A 23,965-nucleotide genomic window follows, 5' to 3' on the forward strand; every position below is an offset into this window, starting at 1 on the left:
CATCGTGATTAAATCTCGTTGTGGATGTACTCTTTATTAAAATACGTTTTTAAATAAAAATCTTTTTACATTGCAATTCCTTCAGTGGTTTCCGCATTTATAGACATGATCCCGCGCGGCATTCTAGCTCTCTTCCTTCAGCACTTAATAAATTATATTTTCCAACACGGGGAAACGTCGGGAGATTCTCTTTTGACTCTGCACACGCTGCTTTCCTTTGAAAATACATCAAAGGTATACAGACGCTCGCTTTGACACAAATCGAAATTGCGTTTCAATAGGCAGAAACAAATCGATACGCGTTGCGTGTCAATGCTTAAAGCCCGCAACCGCTATAAACGGCGCACGAAAAGTTGGGAGCGTACTCTCGGGGGATGCGGCATGTTTATACGAACTCCACGGAGGGTTTACTCTTCTACCTTTGATTTCTGGATTTTACAGCTCCGCTGGGCACGGAGGGAGCGGGGACTTTAGCTCGTAATTTACTTACAGCATGAGAGTATTTCAGGTCTCTTCCCACTTCACGCATTGCCAGAGTTATGTACAAAATTTAACGGCAGCAAAGCAATTTACAGTTTTTAACATCGTTTTCTCTGCAAGACTCCTCCGTTCCTAAAAAGATTACTGCTTTTGGAAACACGTTAAACACGTTAATTTTTCTCGTTCCCTCGCTCGATTACGGGATAAGTTATATCGACTGAAATCTTGCACGAGAAAGGGACTACTTTATAATTAAAATATCGGAGTGCTTTCATATATTTTAATTAAATAAAATTTCAGAAAATTCAACTCGATTTATCGTTCAATCGCTCGTTATTCATGCGAAATAAATGCAGTTTGTCTGGCAAAAGTTTGGTTGGCTGGGTTTGCGGAAGAGATGGCTGGAAAAGCAAATTTATTCAAAATTAATATAAATATTTTGAATGTGTGTTAATAATATATTAATAGATAGGTAGTATCACACATGTGGTACACCAGTTAAATTAAAAGAAAAGGGCGCAGCTCTTACGAAAATCCGAGAAGCTTGGGATATTTTCTTTTAGTTCGAAAGATTGATATGTTTATTTATCGCCTCTCGCTGCACCGATCGCTCGCGCTGTGGGTGAGACTTTTGTTCTGGACGATACGAAAGTTGCAAAATCTAAGGCCACTTATGCAAAACTCCCTGTCACGAACCGCATATAACCTCGGCGCGGATCCCGCATCGTCGTCGTCGTCGACCATGAATAAAAGATGAATTCATGCGCGTCTTGTGTACTACAGAAATACAGAAACAAGAAACAAGGGCTGCCCCGAGGTTCTTTATGCAGCTAAGGCCAAAACAAGTAAAAAGCACCTCGCTATCGCGGGTGGTAAAAAGGAGGGGCGGTCGAAGAAAGGAGGGGGGAGAGGGAAAAGCGCATTACATCTTGTCTATGTAACTGCCGTCGTATGGAAGTTCATCCTTTTTCGCGGCGAAGTAACATGTATTCTCGCAACGGCAACGAGATATAGGCGTCGTAAAATTTGTTCAAATGATGAATAAATGGTATCTGTATCTGTCTAAAATATCTAAAATGTCAAATCATTTTTTAAATAAAAATCGCTTCAGAAACATTCCAACCTTCAACCAGCTGTCGATTAAATATATCTTTATTCTGAAAATAGTTTTTAGCAGTAAGTAAGAATTTTAAATTCTACATGTTTCGATATTCAGTATTTTAAGGACGAAGAGCTGTACGATCAGTATAAATTCTTGCGCGTATTTTCCACTTATAAGAGATATCGTATTACCTTATAAATTCGACCGACTTCTTTTCGTGTTTTATCAATGAACTCTCCGGGATTCTTCAATTTATAAAGCACCATTTATCTTTCCTCGGAATGCGCCGAAAAAGTTTCGCGTAAAAGTTGAGCGGCGGAAATATTCAAAGCGGTTTTTGTACGCGAGGTTCTCTATTCCTCGTATTCTCTCAAGTATCCGTGTGTTATTTTAAAATCCGGGAGAAACTCCTAAGAGATACCAAACGTTTCTTTTACGGTAGTCTCTGAATATATTTGGATGCATATATATATATGCGCACACACATTCACAGAGAAATTTTCGCTTTAAATATTAAATATAATTGAGACTTGGGAAAGTCGAGACTATACCCGATGGGTGCTGGCTGTATTGAAGCACAATAGGCAATTTGTTTCGTCGCGGTGGGATCCCCGCGATTGTTCCTCCGGACGGAATCTACGGAGGCCGGACGTCTTAAGTATGCTTTCCGCACGGTAATTAATCATTATTCCCGCAGGCCGTGATTCATGCTCGAGGAGTCAAGCGCGAATTATGCAAAGCATGGCGCTCGATCCTTTGAGTCTGGGTTCGCAATTTGGCGCATAACGTTGTACACGACTTGTGTGCGTATAATGGAATTAACTTATTCCGCAACTCCGGAAAGTAATGCACTTATCTCATCCCGAAATGCCGTCGACGTTGCGCGATATAACGTAGCGTCGTGGTGTATAATGGGAACCGTCGGTCGGAAAGATCACCCGCTCCTCGGCTGCCGGAAACGGGTGCCCTGGTGAGGACGAGAGAACATCGACCTTACGGTAAATCATGCAATAAATGCCAAACCTTTGGGCGGTAAAGGACGCGCGGCGTCGTGGCTGTGCCGCGTCGAAGTGCTAGAACGAAGGAGTCGACGTTTCGCGCGCGCCACGCGCTCTTCCTCCTCAACGTCATCGCCGCGCGGAGAAAATGGATATGCGCGCGGGTTACTGCCGATGCGGAGTGCTTCTTCCTCGAGGAAGAACCACCTTCTCCTCGGCCTCATGATGAATCGTGAGGATAAGACGGGCGAGGGTATAATGGAGGATATCCGGATGGTGAGATACGAGGGCTAGAGAGTGCGGCGGAGTAGAGCTATAGCTTCTGGCCTCTCTCCTTTTGAGCACGTAGACGGGGCGAGTGAGAGATCGGGCGGAATGGGGAATTACCGGAAATGAAAAGATTCGAGCGACGAATTTCTTCTCGTGGGCACATTGAAACACTTAAATTCCCGCCTCCAAAGTGTCCCCGCAGGCACCTCCTCGCCTCTTCGTTTGTGAAATTATATACGTGTTTTTTTTTCCCTTCTCTCTATTTCGGGGGATAACACGAGAGTTTTTCGAGCGCCGAGTAGGATACATCGGGGCGAAACGGGGGGAACGGGGATGCGAGAGCTCATCTGGGACTTTTGGATTTGATACCGCAAAGCCCTTGATTCATTCGGTCTCGATTTCCGTGCGTGTGATATAATTTGTTCGACATCGAAATCGGGGAAAATACGTTTCGAAAGCGCCCTCCTACTGTGCAAACTGAGTGAAATGTATCGCGGTGAATCGCGATTGATAATCACAAATAGATAGGTCAGATTGGACGGGCACGAACGGAATCGATATCATGAAATGAAAAATAAATTAAGCGTTTTAATGCTTCCGCATGGAATATATATGGAATATCCATTTACAGAGCTAATATAACGTCAACGGTATAATACACCGTTATTTAATCACGTATTGTGATTTCTTATTAAATTCGATGATTTCTGCCAAACTGAAATTCAATTGTGTACACGACATGGTATGTTGTTTTTGTTTATATATTTAGTTGCAAGGTCAATAGTTTTGATTAGATTTGTCTAAAGTGTCAGATTGAAATTCGCATTGTTACCGAGAGTATGCAGAAATCCGCCGTGCGATTGGCCAACGTCAATCACTCCTAAAATGATAACATCAATATTTGGCTAAATAAAGTAACAGATACAGTGATTGAGCGGTGCACGGCAATTGACTAACACACATACTCTCGCGTCTCAATACGTCAAAATCGACATATCGATTATAATTGTTTTCAAACTAAACCTCGATAGTATGTTCACGCTTGTTAAGCTATAATCAATGCGCAAACTCACTGTCACTTCAAGCTCACAAGACGAAAATCGATTTTTACTGTTGTAACCGACACAATACGTTAATACAAAAAGTCTTTGAATATTCACGTCCATTCGTGATAAAAATCATGTTGATCAATGAAAATAAATAATTTGATAATAAAAGCTGTAATGTTTTATAATATGTCCAGTAATTTTGACAACTTAAGCTTGATAAGTTTGACGTAAATTATTTTAAACACCTTGATCCAAAAGACAGACGAATATTTTTATTCCAAGCGGTGATTTATATGCTTTTATCATCTTTATCTAAAAATATTCAACTGATAAAATAAAATTGTGACATTTTTAAAAGAAGCAAATGTGCATTATTTATACCAGCGATCGCTAGGGAAGTATATGAATGTTCTCAGAACTTAAGTGATAATTATCTTTAATATTCAAGAGAGGGAATTTCACCTCCAAGTTATTCTCTCCGATCCTAGCGTAGTAATACCGTCGCTACACAGCTTTAAGTTTCCGAGGTTGCGACGCGTATAGAGTAGCTTGTGTAGTGGTTGGCTTGATTCCCGCGCGAGGCGGGCGAGATAGGTGTGAGGGAACTTTCCTCATTACAAGAATACTTTTAAAACGGCTCGCCTGATAAACGAATGAACTTTCGGTGTTCCTTATCGGCAATCCCGATGCTCCGCTATCGAGCAAGAGTTGAAAGCGATCGTCGGGAGTGCAGTAGCGACGGGACGGGCTGCCTTTAATTTCCTTCCTGCCGCGGCGGAGTGTGGAATTATTCCTATCGCTGCGAAAAAATTATTACTCTTCTTTATCGAACGGTAAAAAAAAGTTCTCGCATGCGATTCCTCGAATCATTATTTCATTATAAATTTATCACGCGCCGGTTCAATCACCTGTAAGACTTTCTGCAGTATTGCGCGATTTTCGTTTAAAGCACGCAGCTGCTGTCTCTCGCGCACCCATTCGTTCTCGCGAGATGTCCAGTACGTGTAACGGCACAAGTTACCGATCACGGATGGCAATTCCCGACCGACAGATAAAGAATGTGCCGACCTGGGTCGCTTGGCGTTACTGTATAAACCGGGGTATTTCCCAATTAAGCTTCCCACGCGTCCCACGGCGGTGTCAAGCTGCCTCGGCTTGTGTGCCGCGCGCGTGTGTACGCCATTTACTTGCCGTCTTTCCCGCCTAGGCCAGCAGCAATCCCCACACGAGTCTCGGCGTAATAGCTTCCCGCGGGAATTCCGGAGGGGTGGGGGTAGGGGGCTCATCGGTTACCTAACTCGCGTCTAACAAGACTGATGATGATGATCGAGTCAAGGCGAGACAACGGTAAGAGGAAATTAAGTACGGAGGAGGCCCGGCGCAACGCCCGTGGGTCGGACATGCTACTCCAATTTGCATTTCGTTCCAAGTTTTAATTGGTTTTAATCCTTTGGCCGCCGGACTGCACGCCCGGCTCTTCTCGCTCGCTTCGTACAAACTTTTAACCCTTTCCGCTGGAAAGCCAAATATGGCCCGCCCGCGCGCGCACGGACTTCAACAATTCCCTCCTCCCCTCCGGCAAAGCGAATATACACCGCAATATCTTTTTGTACGTTTCGGGCTAAAAATAATTAGAAGGAGCCACGTGTAACTCCTCGGATAATTTAGACATCGGCAATCTAGATCTTCCGCCGTATAATACGTGTTGCAACGTGTATTTAGTCTTTAGGTCGAAGGCTTCATCGCGTCTCGGTTACTTCGACCTCTCTTAATGGACGTTCTTGGAGTACCTCCCTAATTGGCTACGCAAGTATCCCGCGAGAGCAATGAAGTCCGCGTACTCCGGCGGCAAGAACGAGGGTAGGACATTGTTCGTCCTAACAATCCGTACGTGTGTGTGTGTGTGTACGTATAACCGTATCTGGAGTTAGTTGAAACCGAAAGACGGACGTCGGAGGGATTTAGGATCTTTGTCCTTCCGACTGTTCGCGAAGACACTGCGAAGTTCTCGTAACTTCGCGCCGATTGAGGCAAACTCTACTACCCGATAACTCCCACCAGTCAAAGACTAGCAACGTGCAAACACATATATACATACACACATTCTCTCTCTCTCTCTCTCTCTCTCTCTCCTCTCACATGTACATTCCTGCCATATTGGATTCCCCGTTACACGTCGCAGCACCGTAGATAGGTCCTTTTCGTGGTGGAACCCAGGATTACAGCAAGCACTCCGGATTACCGGGTTTGGCGGTACCAGAAATGTCATATCCTTGGGAATTGGTTTCCTCGGGATGTATTACGTGGAATCGGCCTAATTATGTTTCTGCGAGCACTAAGACGTTTACGGTGAAGTTCGTCCCGACGAGGGATGCGGGTATAAAAAATAATTGGCATGGCAACGTGACGTCTTCGATCTGCCGGATCGAATTTCAGAAGGGGAGACTTGGTTAATGAGAAACCTATCGAATCGGAAATAATTAAATTTCCCCGAGAATTGTTGATTAATCCCCGTTGTTATTTAGGAAACATAATTACTTATGTTACATTCCTAACGTCCAAACGAGGAAGTGCTCTGAGCTGTACACTCAGTATATCAAAAATTATTCGTGGATAAAATATTCTTTGACATTTTATAAAAATGCGTTTTCTGGAAAATAATGAATCGATATGGCCGTATCTGTCAGGCAAATCTTGTCGATAAATGTGATATGAAGCCAATGTAGGTATATGACCTATTTACTATAGAGTGCTTTGACGTGACACGCTATATTTGAAAGAGTCAGACGATAAAACATATACCCGCGTAAGAAGTAATAACGATTTGTATGTGTATAATATTTACATATGGTACGAGAGAACAATTTATTGTTAACATAAAAGATATTTTAAGAACTTCCTTCTAAATCCTCTTCTCTCTCTCCTCTATAATGTTCAAAGAGAAGTTTCTCAATGTTTAACAGTAAATGTGTGTGCTGATAAAATTAGAAAAGCTCTAATTACTGTTACTAATAATATGTTCGTAAATCAATTCTCTTTCCTCTTTCAACGATTTAATAGATTCGGATTTACAATGAATAATTAAATAAATTGATTCTCTCTTTGATTGTGCCCAAAAATGGCACAGGATTGATGATATCTCTACATAATTAAAATACTGTACGATGTAGCTGCCATCCGATATATTGGGCATAGTTTTGTGGTCTGTTCTCTGGGGAACGAAAATTACCTTGAAATTAGCGTGCTCTAATGGCCGTGATAATTGATATTCGATGCGTGTCGAGGCTTCGCTCTCACATTGCCCCACGTGACATACATTGTTTCCCGTACGTATATTGTTACTATAAATAACTTACGGTTTTCGAACATTGTGTCACATAAATAACTTTTATTATTCAAATCCTTCAGCCAATCGTAATTACTATTTTAGAGATAAAATATTGTGTGGCACTATAATAAAATCATAAAATTATACTAATTTAAAAGTAAATTTACTCTTCCCTTCATTTGCAATTTATTTAATTCCGTATAAGAGAATCAATTATTTCAATTTTATATAATATTATCAAAGTAAGAGCATCATCAAACAATCTTTAAAAGTATTTTTTAATTATTATTTACAAATATATTTTCAGTGTATTATAAAAAATACATAAATCTATAAGAATATTTTGAACACTGTATTCACAATAAATACTGCTCTACTATATGGTTACATGTCGTAGTGTTGCAATTTTATTTAATTTTCTATTTGCCACGTTGATTTATAGTAATTTTTTTAATGGTTGTAGCTGTGCCTTTTAATTATAAATTACCAAAAGAATAAAAAAAAGCTTTCCAAAGTAAAAATTATTATATTACGTACATTAAATATTTCTAGTTGTTTTTTTTTGTTATAGATCACGTGGGTGAGACGGAGGGACAGACAATTATTAACAGTTGGTACCAGCACACACTCTACTGACAAGAGATTTGTCGTCAGGCATTCGAGCACCGATTGGCAACTCACAATACGCACCGTAACGATGGACGATGCTGGCATCTATGAATGTCAGGTAATTTCGCAAACATTTTATTCTCCTATAATATATTTTATTAATTTTCAAGACATTTAATTGTGATGTTGCTACAATTTTTATTTAACATATTTTTACCTGTATTTCTGTGTTTTAATATTAAAGTATCACGTTTAACTGGTAACTTTATCTTTAATCGTTAATGTTCTACATCTGTTTTTCTTTTTCAACTATTATATAAGTATATGTAAACAAATAAAATAGAAACAAACCACATATATTAATACACATATATAAGTGCGATTTTTTTAAATTCATATCATGAAGCTTTCATAATAAAATAAGAATACTATCACATCAATATTTAAATATTTAAATATGAGATGGATTTCATATGTTTGTTTAATATTGATCGATTCTTGCTTTAGAAGATTGAATGAATTAAATTTTCAGTATCGATTAAGTGAAGTAACATTTTTGAACGTTTTCAGCTATACCCGATAAATTGAGTAATTTCTAATGTACGAATTTATGACACTTCGTTAAAGGTTTCGCATGTCTAAAATGTCAGCCGAAATGCCAAAACGGTCGTTCACACAAGCTGTGTTTCAGGTCGCGGTGATTAGCCGCGGCTTTAGTCCCAGCTGGATTCTCTAAAGGACAATCAACATCGCTTTGACGATGTGAATACAATTTATAGTATATATTACAGCATAATGCTTGTTATAATTTGAAATTAGCTATTGTTGTGCGGAAAATGCTCAAGTTACAGCGGCCCGATTTCTTAATATCAAGTTTTTATATCGAATAAAACATTAAATTTATATAAGATTACTATTATTCCAATTAATGTATAATCGTATTTACATATAATCTTATGTCTATTTTAGATAACTTAATGGTAAATTTATGTTAAAAATCGATTTTTCTTTATTACATTAGCAAATGAATTATATACAAGTTGATAATCGGAAAGTTGTTAAAACATTAAATAGCTTCTGTTATATTATGTAACGAGCTATATTATTATGTAACGAGAATGGACTTTCCTTGATAAAATATATTCTTGGAAGTTTTTTCTCATACTATACGCTATTAAAAAACCATAAGTTTCTTCTGCGGTATAATATTTAATTCATTTCATTCTACCTATTTCTCTCGCAAAATAACAGCTCTTTATTTAGTTTCGACAACTTCCCGATTGCCATCCCGTACAAATGTTTCAATGCCCCTTCGAATTCGTGTCTTAACGTACTATGAAAAGTTAAAGGCATTGCTATGTTATGATTGCAGGTGACGTCGCATCCGGTGCAGCGAAACTTCGCTCGTCTCAAGATTACGGAGGCGTACTCGATAATACCGGGTGCGCCTGATCTGCACGTGAAGCAAGGCTCGAGCCTCCGTTTGGAATGCCATCTTATGGCGGCCACGGAAAAGCCCCTTTACGTCTTCTGGTATCGTCAGGGTCGTATGATAAATTACGACGAGGAGCCCGGCGTCGACGTCAAACTCACGATGAGCGGCTCCATTCTGACGGTGGACAAAACGAAGCTCACGCACGACGGCAACTACACGTGCGCGCCTAGCAACGCCAAGGCGGCGTCTGTCATGGTTCACGTAATCGAAGGTGAGAAACGCGAAGCCGTACCTTCATTAGTTTCAGCGGGATTTAGCTTGGGAATTGGAGGTTAATTGAGGGAAATTTCTGTACGCGAAAATTAATTCAATAAAATATTATTCCGTGCCAGTCGAGGAATGCCAATCGACGTGTCGACGAAATGTATATCTTAACGTTAATTTCGCAATTTAAATTTAATAAGAAATTTAATCGCGCAGTATCACGTTTAATATTTAATCAATTTAATGGAATTTGTCTTTCAGCTTGTATTGGAGTTTGCGTATCTTAAAAGATAAAAGATAGATTCTTTGATATAGAAATCTTTTTCGTGAATTACGTGACAAAAAGATTAGAAATTAGAAGGTCGAAGATGCGCGGTTCAAGCGGTATCACGATTAAAAATTAGAGTATTGAAGGTGCGCGATTCACGAGCGATATCACGCGTCGCGCACACGTGCGTACGTGAGAATGTTGATATTTCCCGATGATTGTACGTCATTGGCATTCCTTGGGATTCACTAATGTACGGCAATGCTAAGTCCCGTGGATTACAGTGATGCGATCGCTAAGAATCCGATTTTAGCGAGGTTTCTCGCAGCACGTGCGGATTGTGTCGGTACGCCGAATTCGCGGAATTAAAACGCGATGGTAATTAACTCGCTTCAGTTACTTTCGGGGAAGAAGAGATCAGCCGCCGATCGGCGCGAGAAGGAACTTCCACGAAACTTGAATATTCATTAGAGTAAGTGCCGAACAATTACATGGCTCGTAGGGATAGCTCGTTACGATCGGATTTAGCGCCGGCGGCTTTCGCAGGCGCATTCATCCCGCGATCCCATTGCATATAGCTCGCCCACGATAACAGAAGGGCGCTTCAAAATTGTACGGCCGTCCCTCTAACGACGAAACTTTTACAAAAAATCCCTCCTCCCCAAGTTTCTTCCGCGAGGACGAAGTTCGAACGCAATTTTTTTGCAAGTACGGCGTATAACTTCGGGCCGGCTCTACTTACACCTTAACGCGCTTAGTAACTACGTAACAATGCGATAGTGTCCGTGGGGCATTATCAAACTTATCTATTATTTCCTCCTTACACAAGACACAATACACCCCATCCCCCGTACGATTTTATTTTAATCCGTTTTTTTCCCCGTGCTCATGCCGCGACACGGCTTCGACATCGCCAGTCGTCGAAAGTTTTTCCAAGGCATTATAGTGTAGATTATATTAAGTCTCTTTATACATTAAACTTTACGGTCTTGTTTACCCAAGCGCGCTTGTTCTTATAAAAAAAAAAAGAGAAACAATGTTGAGTTGGAGTAACAGCTAAAATTTGAAAAGTTCTGTACGCCAGATAAATTTAAAATTAACTTCGGATTAATTATTATTATTATTTGCGAATTAAAAATGATATAATGATAGTTAGTTCTTATATAATGAGAATTATTAATGCACATTCAAATGCCACGTTATTACATTTTTATATTAAACAGCAAATTTCCTGTTTTTTTTTTAAATAACGGAATAAAAGTTTATTTAACGTACGAAAAGAGAGAATTGTATTATTGTATTATAAAGATTATTGTAGATTTTATAAAATATTTCTGAAACGTTGCTGACTTATGGTGTCCGATAATTCGTTTGGAACTACGACGATGTATGGAGAATTACAAAAGAAATTCGTTGCTTACTGAAGAATTTTAGAATTAAATTTTAGCATTCGAAAGAGTAACTTGCTTTGAGGGATTTTAAGGTGGCGTGAGAAGAGGGAAACTGCCTTGGAAAACTCGAGAAGTTTGACAGATATTCATCCACTGTTTGCCATGTCCTCCGTTGACGCCGAAGCGCGTGACAACTGGGGAGCGTCACGCACGTGACCAGATTGTCGAGCGGTATTTTTCTACAAGAAGAAATGTGAAATGATCCGCGTTTCAGCTTATATCTCAACTAGGAACGGCGGGACGACCTGAGATCGTTTAAAACGCTGTTTCTCGCTCTCGAGGGAAGGCTTCACCGTTCCGTGAGAAAAGAAATCTCTTTCTCGGTTTTCTCTAGAATTTCTGCTTTGTTCTGCATACATGTAACAACTTTAAAATATCTTCTATTATCAATTAAAAAAAACAAACGATAACGATAATGAATATTATATTCCTTCGCTGTTAACCCGATTTGTTCTGATTTATTTGTAGAGTCATTCTTTCTAGAATTTACATTTACGAAAAGGGAATCTGTTATCTCACGTTTCTTTTTGCTAAAGTCAAGTTACTGTTGTTGAAAGAATAACGATTTGCATAAGAAATATTCAAATTTCTCATGGGATGTGTGCTTGTGTAAAGAGTGACATGTTGAGTCGCGTATAGCAAATATTGCGTGACATACATATATATGTTATCCGGAAACGAAAACAAATAGTTGATAAGATTTTATAGCCCGCAACTTCTCTCAGTTTCCGTTCCTTAATAAATCATCCCTAAGAAGGATGTGAAAACTTTCGTTGGGACCGCAATCGATCCTGCAAACAGACGCAAATGTGTCGTAGCTCTATATTTCAAGCGTCTTACTGCGCATAATATTATATCCAACAAGTCCTCCTACACGTGTAGTAATCTAACATTAAGCAGCCCGCTCAGGTTTGTATCCGCTCGCCCTCCTCCATCCCCCAAACCCTTTTCGCCGCGTATGAAACGCAGCTATCTAATCTCGTTGCAGAGGAGGAGAAGCCGGCGGCGATGCACGGGGGCGACAGAAGGAACCTCAGCCCGGCAATTTTGGCGAGCAACTTTCTCGTGTCCCTCCTGGCGGCCGTCAGCTGGAGGATACCGAGTTTCACGAGCCTTTACCCGACGTGAATTACCGCCGTCCCGGCGGCGTCCTGCGGCCCGCGTGTCCCCCCGCGACCTGACGGGCGGGCCTGGTGAGGAAAACGAGTTCCCGAAGTCGTTGTCCTGCTGCTCCCGGTGTGCCGGCAAGAGAGCGACCTCGGCCCTCATTTCCGACTCCGGTGAAGAAACTCCGGTGGGTGCCGGGGGAGGGAAATGACTGTGCGCGCGTGATAGTCGTCGCCGCGCGTGCAAACTCGGCGATGCCTCGGTTTACCTTGCGTGTGTCTCTTTTGCGTGTAACTAGATAGACCGCTAATTCGGGGTTGACAGCCGCGGAGTTAACGCGCGCGCGTGCTCGTTGTGTCCTCGGCCGACGGTGTCTCCTGTGTAGCTCAAGAACAGAGAGAGTCGCCGGCGCGAGTCCGTTTGTTTCGGTACGGTGCACACACACTTACACACACATACACATACACACCATACACACACACACACACACCTGGTGGAAGCCGATCTTCAATCCTTCGCACCTTCCATCCTTCGAGCCCGTTCTCGCGCGAGTGCCGTGTAAAGTGTGCTTTGCCGGAACGACTGTACTCCGTTTTGGAATTGAGCTAGCGATTTACCGTAGGATACGTTTTACTCTTAAATTCTCGCGTAATTCTACGCGTTTCGTTGCGCGCGAAGTTACAGTCCAACCCTACTCCTGTCCGCGATAAAGATTTCAGCGTGTAAATACGAACACAATTTCTCTTGTTGTACTTAGAGATTCTTTTGTGATAATAAATCGTACAAAATAATAATATTTAAAAAAAAATGTGTTAAGAACTGCGAAAAGTAATCAATAATTTACAAATAACCAATATATTACATTCGGAAATAATAATAAATTAAATCTCACTGTAATTTGCCACGATAAATTTCGATGAATTTATCGCGAATATATTTCTATTTTACAAATATATTATTATTATTTTTTTTTAATTACTGTTTAAGCTGTGCAATACAATTTTCTCGTGGCAAAATTACCAATTACTTCGGACGTAACCGCGTGGATCGCAATGAGACCAGAGGATTACGGAATTATGGTACTAAGGTACGTCGTAAGATACGCATTGGTGAGAAAAAAAAGGTCGCGTAAGCGGAAAGGGAGTCCCCTGATTTGTTTGGAAATTCGGTTTCCCGCAGGAAATCCGTTTCCCCGAACAGAGAACCCTTCCGCTCGATACGCGGCACGTTGATTATATCTTTCGGTGTGCGTGATCGGTGAGTCGTTTTCTTCGTACGTGCATTCTACATATATACATATATACGCGTATATATTCGTTACGTACAGACAAAATGTACACGGCGAGAGCTCGATTTATCGTTCTTCCAATTAATCGCAGTATCGTTCATATTTTCGAATCCCAAAGTGATTTGTACCGCCTACCGTTTGCCGCATTCGTTGATTGCACATATGTTTTTGTTTGGCCCAAACATCCCTTTCGATAGCATTTCGATCGAGCTTTCACCGTATATGCGATGCGTTATTGCATATAACGTAGAGGTTGCTGCGAAAATTCTGTTTGTCGTTGACCAGACTCACTCGTTGGCAAGGCCGTAATAATGACGAATCGTACTCTTCGATTAAATCGATTGAAATTCGCTATCATTACGTATGAAGTCCTTTTTTCGTACTTTGCAAATCAAATTTGACAAGAAAAAAAACGAATCTATTCGAAACTCTCATGCTCTAATAAACAAATAAACACGAATTTGGATAAAAAAATATTCCGATCGAGAGATCGGTATGCCGCGTGCAACGATAGAAAATATATATATTTCAAACGTGCAAAGGCTGTAAGTTCCGCCCTGGCTGTAAATTCTGTTATCTTGTGCCGGTAGCAGAGAGTTTAAGTAAATCTTCCTTTCGCGCGCCCCCGGTGTACGTTTCTTCGAAATCGCGGACAAGATAAGACAAGCAGATTTTCACGCGACAACTTGATTACGCGAGCCTGCAGGAGGTGGACGAGGCGAAACGTTTCTTTCCGCGCGCGCTGTAGAAAGCCTTACCTCAATTCCCGTCGACTCTCTCGCGGTGCCATCGCCATTGCGAGGAAGTTTCTTTCTCCGCGCACCTCGCGATTCTCCCGGGTGGGTATACACTGAAGCATTCTCCGCTGTTTGTTCGCCCGGTGTATACCTATCTTTAAATAAATGATAAATGCAAAACGTTCGTTCGACTGGCGAACGACTGCCCGATGTGAGCGCAAAGAAGAAACGAGGAGATACGGGCGAACGCGAGTGGGCGAGAGGGGTTTTGCTCGCGCTCTCCCTATTCCGCGTTTGCCCGTTCTTTTTTTTTCGTTCCTCTTCAAGTGTATACCCACTTTCCCATACGTCCTCGAGATTGATGAATAATCCAACGTCGGATGGCGCGCGTCACGCGAGCGATGCGAGCGATTGGATCTTTCGAGACACAAAATACACTCCTTCCTCAATTATTATTTTTAACGAAAATCGGGACTTATGCGTTTTGTTCTACCGACGACGAGGACTCTTCCCCATCGAGCAAGGCTCTGTTTCTCGTTTCATTAAAATAGCGAAGATAAAGCGAAGATCCAGAGGACGTGATATTTGAAAGACGCTTGTAAAAGATATCCTCCTCTGGATGCCTTTGTGTCCTTTAGACATTTTTCCTCCGGAACATTTAGCGCCAGATTTTGGAGTGTAAAATAATGGGGGTGAAGAAAGGGGGTGACGAAGGAGTGTACTTCGGAAGGATTCCTCGTGTTTCCGCGGTGCTTCGCGAAATGTTTCGCGAAAGGCTCGATGCGGTTGGTTTCGCGGCTTTTCCGCGATGGGAAACGCGATGAGCGGTCTTTAACCATACATCGAGTTTTATGCGCGGCACGCACGACACGTGGCGATGCGCGGCCGCGAACTCGCGCTCATCAACGTTATTTATCTGAATACGTGGAATCAATGTAAATACTAAACATTCTAACTACGCATTCAATAAAACATTAATCGTGACTATACGGGTATAATGAATTTATTTCCTATAGGTCTTGGAAAGTGTCCTCGTTCATTATTCTATAAATAATTCAAAGTTATTTCAATATATATAAAATTTTTATTAGCAGGCCTTGTGTGATCTTTCAGAGTACATACTGTAAAAGCGTTCGTGTAAGTAATAGGAAGATAAAAGCTTTATGAAAAAAATAATGCGATTAAGATAATTTCTATTCATAATTTTTCCGATAATTCTTTTAAGCTGCATTATGGTACTAAAAATTTAACAACATTTGAGATATTATAATTGTTCTTTTTGAAAGGATTATTTTTAAGTATTTATATGTAAAGCTTTTAAATTTTTGTGAATATTATATATTTATTTTTTTTAAATATCCTAGTAATTTTTACAGGATTGCTAACAATATTATTTTTGTTTTTATAGGACCTACATAAATAATAAAAATAAATATACATATATAAATTATGTAAATATATGTAAAATATATAATCAGTTCGATTATAATTCTTAGTTATTTTATATATTTTGTACATATGTATTTTATAAATATTTCTTCCAGACGGAGCCAACAAAGCTCTATTTTTACAAATTTCACAGTTGCAAAAACAAGAATATTTTAATACACAATTTGTATTAGCATTCATCGACTTCCTGATGACAGCTTTATGATGCAGGTAAGAGAAAAATGCAGTTTCACTGCATGCGACCAGATGTTTTTACAGACCACTTAGCATTTCTCTCCCTTCTCTCCAGAAAATAGAATCTCAATGACGGATTATTATTTCTTGCGTCGCGACTCACGTGCGACCTATTACAATCTATTACGACTTATTTCGCAGGAACACGTATGCTCGCGTGTTTATTCTCTTTAATCATTCGTACGTATAACGGCATCTATGCAAATGTTACGAGTTCCAACCGCGTCGTAAGTTAAAGTTCTGCTTATTATAAATTTCAATAGTTTTATCAATTTTCATTCGTTTATTTCTACATGTTTTAATCTATGCATAGATATTATTGCAATTAGTTGATTAAAAATTATTACTATAACTGTTATACAATTATCGTCATAACTGTTCCACGATAATACGAGTTAAAGTAGGTTTGCATGCTTTTCAACAGTAAATGCATTTTAGTGAGTTTAAACTGCAGCCTCATTTAAACGTAAAACTTCTTAAACTGTACATTATATAAACGATAGTAATACAATTATTTATAACATTTAAGAGAGAAATTAATCGAATTACAACATTCTATGTGATTTTATTTTATTTCTACGCGCGCATGTTTTTAACCGTTTTGGACCCGCTACAAGTACATAATTATTTTATTATATGGCATTCTACAAAAAACATGATTATTTTATTACGCGGCATTCTGCAAAACATAATTATTTTATCATACTGCATATTCTATACAGAAAATATGAGGTTTTTAAGACTGAACAATTGCGCGAGCAATATGAAGTGCTTGTCAGCTATCGCAGTAATTGCGTTGAATTTGAAAGCGAAAACGGACAATAGCGAACGCAACATGGAACGGAACAATCGCGGCGAGTCTTTTGTCGCCGTGGCAAACCGCACATCTACTGGAAAACACCTGGTATCTTCGATATAACAAATGCGAATCCCGATCCCGATTCCGATTTACACCCGTCGTAAAAAGGAATCCGCTTAATCGCGCAGTTCGAGTTCGATAGAAATAGCGGGACGAAGTTAAGGTCGATGCTAAACAGGATTTGACCCACATGTAAGTCCCCGGAAAATGGGAAAAAAGAACGACAGGTATCCGCTAAAATCGTCAATAAAATTCCACTTTCATTGAACACGGAAACCTATATGGCAAGTTATTTGTGTTTCTATTAACGTAATGAGAGATCAATTTAGATGACGACAATGGCAAATAATAATGGAAACCACAAGAAAGAAATAACGAATATAGAATATAGAAAGTCTCTCGATAATGTGTCGCCTAAAACGATCCAAGTTTCGGCTGGCAATTAACGTCATCGAAAACTTAAATTAAGAGAACGCACCGATAAATTCAGCATATAATACATCAGCGCTTGAATACATTTTTCCAAATTTCAATTTAGTAAGGTTGATCTTTTTTATCTCTTCATAATATTCTTTGATCTTGTTCAACGCTTATTTTTAAAAATTTGATTACAGATTATACTTCTGTGGAAATGTTGAAGTTTTTATTCATTATTATGGGATAGATTTATAAAAAAATATTAATTAATTAAGGGGTAAAGCTGAAAATTATGCAACTTTATAAAAGCATTTTTAAAAATTAGAATATTGGAGTACCTGCGGATTATTTTGCACAATTCTTTTTTGCTTGCTAAAAAATCGTAGATAATATAAATAGATATGCAAGAGCATTTAGAAAAATTGCTCAATACACACGACTGTTTATATTCACACACGTAACTTATATTTAAATTCCAGATACTAATATCGCTATGCAATATTCGTACCGGGTCGCGCTGTCTCTCGTTTTTATATTTCGCCTGATATTTTCGGCCTGATGCTTCGCGCCCCTTCCCTTCCCTTCCCTTTCCCTCCTCGACTCGTCTTTTTATTTTCTATCCCCCGCCGGGCAAAAGTTACGCGATAAAAGCTCGAAACTCTTTCGCAGCGGCTGCTAAATTGAAACACCGTCGAAATAAAACGACCTCCCTTATTCCTACCGTGATCGTCGAGTAGCAGGCACCTCTGTGTATACGCCCGCACAGGTGCACTCAGATTTGTAATAAAGATTCCGCCTCCTTTACCATTGCGTACGTGTACACTTGCGTGTTTCAACGGAGAACGACCGGTGAAAGGAGCGTCTCTCTGCTTGAAGGAGTAGAGCGAAAGATTGTCGGAACGCCGCGGAAAGAGGGGGCAAAAAAATTACGCGGACTGATTACACGGAGGGAATTATTTAGTCGTTCTATTGCGAATACATGACCAGCTGCCGAGCTTTAGCGCAACGAACGGAAATTTCGATATTTTAGTATTATGATAATCCTCCCAAGTAAAATTCCAAGTGCAAACTCGGCAATTTTTTTGAATCATGTTTCGTGATTAAGAATTGTGTTAGAGAAATGTAAATACGCGAAGTGTAAACAGTATCGAAATATAATGTAATTTGCGTAAACACCATATTGAGTTCGTACAGCTTATATTATTATTTTTATTATATAGCAATACGCATCTTTGCGCTACATACGACATAACGAAATTTCAAGTTATTCCTATGTATAGTTGATATACCGAGTTCTAGGATCTTTTCGTCCAAGTATAAAAAAGAAATATCTGTTTTAAAGAAACTTCGTTATTTATAGAATTTGATATCATAGGCACTTATATTATTACAACCGCGATATTATATTACACCGATACTTTAGTACAATCGCTTATCCAAAGATTGTATATAAAGCTATACGGAAGCTCCGAATCATCTTATGTGTGTGCCGACCTTTTCCGAAAATTGGAAATAATATACTTTATTGGCAGAACATATTGCAAGAGCAATATATCGTAAGTACGTTCATTCGCATTCTTCCCCTTCCTTTCTTTGTCAAGCATGAAAGCAGAAACTCTTCGTGTTGAAAAAAACAAAAAGAATAAGAGGAGAAAAAAAGCAAGGGATTGCAATAAAGTATAATTAAAAAACATAGTTATATAAAACTATTCTAAATATAAGTTGAATGTAATATTGATGAATAAATAATATTGGCAGCTATATAAATAAATGGACCTGCTATCCCCGAAAAAAAGAAAATCTTAATATAGGAAAATTATAATATTTATAAACTTTGAGAAAATGTAACAACTCCGCTTAAAAAAGATTGCTGTAGAAAAATCTCAGAGAAAGTATTAATATAACCAAATAATATATTATACGTAGTCTAGAAGTCTTTCTATATTTCAATGTAATTCTCTATGTGTAACTATGTCTAATATCGTACTTTTTGATTCATTTGACTGATAATTTAATTAAAAATTTTGTGTGTGTTTAGTATCGTTTAACGTAAGAACCGATGATCTCCTATCAAGATATCAAATAATAAAATCCGCTCGTTTATCTGATAAACAACAATAACATATAAGATAAGTCAAAGACGAGCACATAAAGATTGAATTACTTCAAGACTGTGAAATGCCTTGGTATTTTGAGTCGGCTTTGAATCCATCTAGTAAAAGCTGTTGAATGTGTACTCCGACCACATAGTACAAACCACTCAGGTCCGCGCTACGTCATTTCACTTTGAACTACCTCGCCGTTATCTAGTGAATTCACTGTCATTCGAACGTTACCGTGCAAGTATTATCGGCGTGTCACGCGTATCTCAACTGTAACGAGCGAATTTGCAATGTCGTGTGATCGTGGTTCGGGACGAGCAACCCCGATGTCGTACTGAGAGCTTTCACTTTCGGCGCGCCTATAGCGAGCTATCGAGCTAGTTTTACGAACTTCTGTACTACCCATAATACGGTTTATTGTCCCCGCGAGAATTCCGCTCCTCTCCGACGGACAGCTTTCACCGTAATGCTATGCTATCATCGGGAAAACGCGTTTACGGGCTTATGAGATACGGATTTCTGAATCAATGGATCCAACGTGTCGTATCTTATAAATAATCACGAAAGATTAGATACAACGTAATTTAACGCGACAAAATCTCGTAGTTATCTCTCTATTCAACTTCCTCAGAATACAAAGATAATTAACTTTCGCGACGGATTAAAGGATATTCGGCAATCAAATGGAAACGAAACGACCCGCGGAGTAGAATGCGCTCCTTCGTCATTTTTATGCCGCGATATGCAAGCACGGTCGGATAATAATTTCAACGACGACGTTTCTTGCGTCGACGCTTCACTTCCGATCGGATCTCGCCTGACTAGCAGAACGAGATTGTTGTATACGTGTGTGACGCGCATCACGACCTATATTTCATTCCTGAATAAGGATGACATTTGCGGCCTCTGATCCACGGCGGGACTTAGGTACGCAGGAAGCGGTAAGCGCTTTATAGCGACAACTAAATCTTGCACGTACAAACGGGTCGAGAGCGGGTATGAGAGATGACGCCGGGAAAGCAGTGTTTTGGCTCACTGGCGCCGGGCTTTGCCAAACTTTCTTCGTAGCTCGGGGACAGAAATACAGGGAGTGAAGTTCCATGCACCTTAGGAGTTACTCGTTCCGGTCGTGTACACATAAAATACATCTGCTGATGGGTTAATTATGGGATTTCTGCTTGCACATTAATTTCTATCAACGATATTAAGTCTGAAAGAATAATCAGTTATTTCTGTATTAAATCAATTCGCTGAGATTGTGAAGTTTAGAATAATTATAATAATTATTAAAATATATCTTTAGGTATATAGAAAGTATATCGTGATTTCTTTTCTTCTTTTCATCTTTTGCCCTCTCTCTTTCTCTGCTTACAATTAGCATACTAATAAATTACGACCAACAATTAAAAACTGACTTACGCAGTTTATTTATTTTTTTGTAACAATCGCTTTTGTCAAATAAATATTGTAGAAACAGCAATAAATTTTATTCGATAGTCGAAAAAATTGAAACTATCGCAAAAAGAAAACAAAATTTTAACTAAAATTCAAGAATCGTGAGTGGTTTGATGTCTATACTGTAAATATTATCACGTTCTCTGAAAATGATTTTATATCATGACATATTCGACATATATCAAAATATGAATATACATATATATGTGTTTGCAAAAATTACAATCTTAGAGAATATAAAGTTCAGCGAATAGATAACATAATCTATATAATTCCTTTTACAGAATTAAATATATAATTATTCTTTTTAAATGCAATAAGGAATATACAATTAAAACATAGTTTACTATCCTAAATATATACTTGATTATAATATTGACAAATAAATAATATTATTGGTAACTATGAAAATAAACAAGCTTATTATTTAGAAAATGAACAATTTTGATTAATACATGATTACATATTATTGATAGGCATTATTATTATATATTATTATTATATATTATTATTATATATTATTGCCAATTACAGTTACGAACTTCAAAAAAATATAGAAAATTTTTTTTAAAAGAATGTTATTAAAATACGGAATATATCTAAAAAAACCAAAACTTCATCGAAAATTATATATGTAGATTATATTATATTCTAGAAATTTATTACATTTCAATGTGATTTTCTGCTATATCGTGTAGCTTTGACCAATAATTCATTCTTAGAATTTCTCAACGATACACTTTCCATTTGCTATCAATTCGCTCGCAAATTGATAAATATAATGTGCTATCTAGGATATATCTATGCGATTAGATATATCCGCCGATAAAGCCATTTTAGTCTATTCGCAGCCGCGATATCAGGTACATGTAGGTACGTATTTAGGTATGTAACTGATCATCATTACGCTAAAATTATTTCAAATATTGATTAATAGTGCGAAGTTTTTTTGTACATACTTTTTGAATGTGAATTATCAAATTAAATCTTGTCGATGTGCAGAGAATTATGAAGTAATGTGAAACATCGTGTTTCTTAACACTTCTTCCATATATGTTTCGCATCTGATATCTACTTTGTCGTGCATATGTACATAGTGGAAAACATTTTATACTCTTATGTTAAAAACGGGTCTTGTTAAAAATTTGTATTGAATTTTTAACATACTCCAGTGTTTAACATAATCTGATTACGTTATTTAAATATATTGTGTTAATTTGATATTTAATGTCTTAGTTATGGTAAAATAACATAATTTACAAGTGAACATAAAAATAATGTAGTTTTAAAACCTAAATTCTAAGAGAAATAAAATAAGAGAATAAAAGATAAATACATGTTAATTTAACATATAATAAATGTTACTTTTACTAAAGAAATATGCTTGCACAATTTGTTTTCAAATTGTATCAAAGTATTACACTTTTTGCATTATTTTTTACATAATGTTAGTATTATTTTCTAACATTATTCATCTTATGTTAAAAATTTGGATATCATTTGGGACATGTGAAATATGGCAAATCAGGTAAATTTAACCGCAGTTTTCCAACTGTGTATATATCATGTAGATAAGTAATTTTTATTTATAAATTATAATAAAGTTTTATATTTTTCTCAAAATAAGTAAATTTGTAAGGAAGATTTATATTCTTTTTAAAACAAATACAATGAAAACATTTAATATTTTATCTAATATTTTTACTAGGCTCAATAATTCTATTCCTCCATAAACTTATTAATTTAAATATTATATAAATTTATTATATAAATATTACAACTTCAATATTTTTTTTCAAAATAGCTGACTCAATACTGATATTGCAAGTTTCTAACAACAAAAAGGCGCCCAAAAAGATAAAGATGTATAGACAGCTGCAGATCTGTGAGCCTTTGCCCAAGCTAAAAAATCTTTATGAGAATTCGGAGCGTATCGAAAACAAAGACTTCGAATCTTTCAAAAATATCGTACTGGATGCTTTGGAAGAAATATCTTTTTATTATGAAAGGACCGAATTTAACAACTTAAATAAGGTATGCCTCGATATAGCTAGTAAACATGGCCTAACGATATTCGTAAAAAGTTTATTGCGTGAAGGAGTAAATCCTAACAGAGTGAACAAGCTATTCAAATCCGCGCCTATTCATTTCGCCACCGAAGGCGGACACGTCGACACGTTGGAAGCTTTACTAGCTGAGCCGACGGTAAATCCTAATCTCCAGGCTGGACAGAAGACCGCTCTGCATATCGCGGTGAACAGAGACGACCGAATGTGTGCCTCTGTGCTTCTGCAAAAAGGTGCTAACGCTAATATTCTTAGCGAAGGCCGGCCTGCTCTCTATCTAGCGGCAGAGAAGAAAAAGAGAGACATGGTATTACTAATACTACAAAAACACGAACAAAACCTAGATTTAGATGATTATAGGGAACGCAACCAGACGACACGAGACATGATCAAGCAGAATTTCTCAGAAATGTTGTTCTTTCTGAACAAACCTTATGCACGTCAGTTTGCTACAACTTATATTAATGATCTCCATTATTATCTGACTATTAACGATGAAAAAAATTTCCTGGAGAATATGTTTAATGATGAGGAAATTTTTTCGAAAACAGTTGAAGTATTGTTGGTAACAGCCACGGAAAATGATCTTCGTACGGCAGTGAAAGAAATCCTAAACTGGTTTCATGTAGTAGACAATCCAAGGAAAGGTATTTTTAGAGATAAGCCAAATGATGTTTTTATAAAACATGCACAATTAATAAAACATGCACAAATAATGGAACGTGCTGCACACGTGGCTATTGACAAGAATCGCTACGCTATTCTTCGGGAATTACTGAAGATAATACCAAAGATAGTCAATAAATACTTTATAATAAAAGTCTGCAGGCAGCTGGAACAACTTAAAAGGCAAGTATTAAATACAATATCTGTCTCAGAAGTAATGAAAAAGATTATTTTATAAAACTTTAGTCACAATGACATATAATATAATTTCTATTAAAGTATGCTTTTCTAGAATCTAGCGATTCTGTTACTTTTGATAACAGTTCCAAAA

At 38.1% G+C, this 23,965-nt stretch overlaps 2 protein-coding genes across 6 annotated transcripts in view; both read left to right on the plus strand.

Annotated features, from left to right (window-relative positions):
* LOC105453867 (hemicentin-2-like) overlaps positions 1-15,373 on the plus strand; it is a 120,598-nt gene extending 105,225 nt beyond the window's left edge. For both annotated transcript variants that reach the window (XM_011696135.1, XM_011696136.1), the window contains 3 exons: positions 7,799-7,954; positions 9,209-9,542; positions 12,243-15,373. In XM_011696135.1, the coding sequence (XP_011694437.1) occupies positions 7,799-7,954; positions 9,209-9,542; positions 12,243-12,382 (630 nt within the window). In that variant the 3' untranslated portion in view covers positions 12,383-15,373. The remainder of the gene's footprint in view (positions 1-7,798; positions 7,955-9,208; positions 9,543-12,242) is intronic.
* A 6,287-nt stretch (positions 15,374-21,660) lies between these two features.
* Positions 21,661-23,965, plus strand: part of LOC105453870 (transient receptor potential cation channel protein painless-like) — a 5,228-nt gene continuing 2,923 nt past the window's right edge. The window contains exons 1-3 of one of the 4 annotated variants that reach the window (XM_011696140.1): positions 21,661-21,787; positions 22,707-23,408; positions 23,520-23,817. In XM_011696140.1, coding sequence (XP_011694442.1) covers positions 21,706-21,787; positions 22,707-23,408; positions 23,520-23,817 — 1,082 coding nt within the window. In that variant the 5' untranslated portion in view covers positions 21,661-21,705. Of the gene's footprint in view, positions 21,788-22,203; positions 22,431-22,706; positions 23,818-23,965 lie in introns of those variants that run through there. The other 3 variants (XM_011696139.1, XM_011696141.1, XM_011696142.1) reach the window with 3 other exon arrangements.

Source organism: Wasmannia auropunctata, unplaced genomic scaffold (genome assembly GCF_000956235.1).
Source record: "Wasmannia auropunctata unplaced genomic scaffold, wasmannia.A_1.0 LD335994.1, whole genome shotgun sequence".
NCBI lineage: Eukaryota > Metazoa > Arthropoda > Insecta > Hymenoptera > Formicidae > Wasmannia > Wasmannia auropunctata.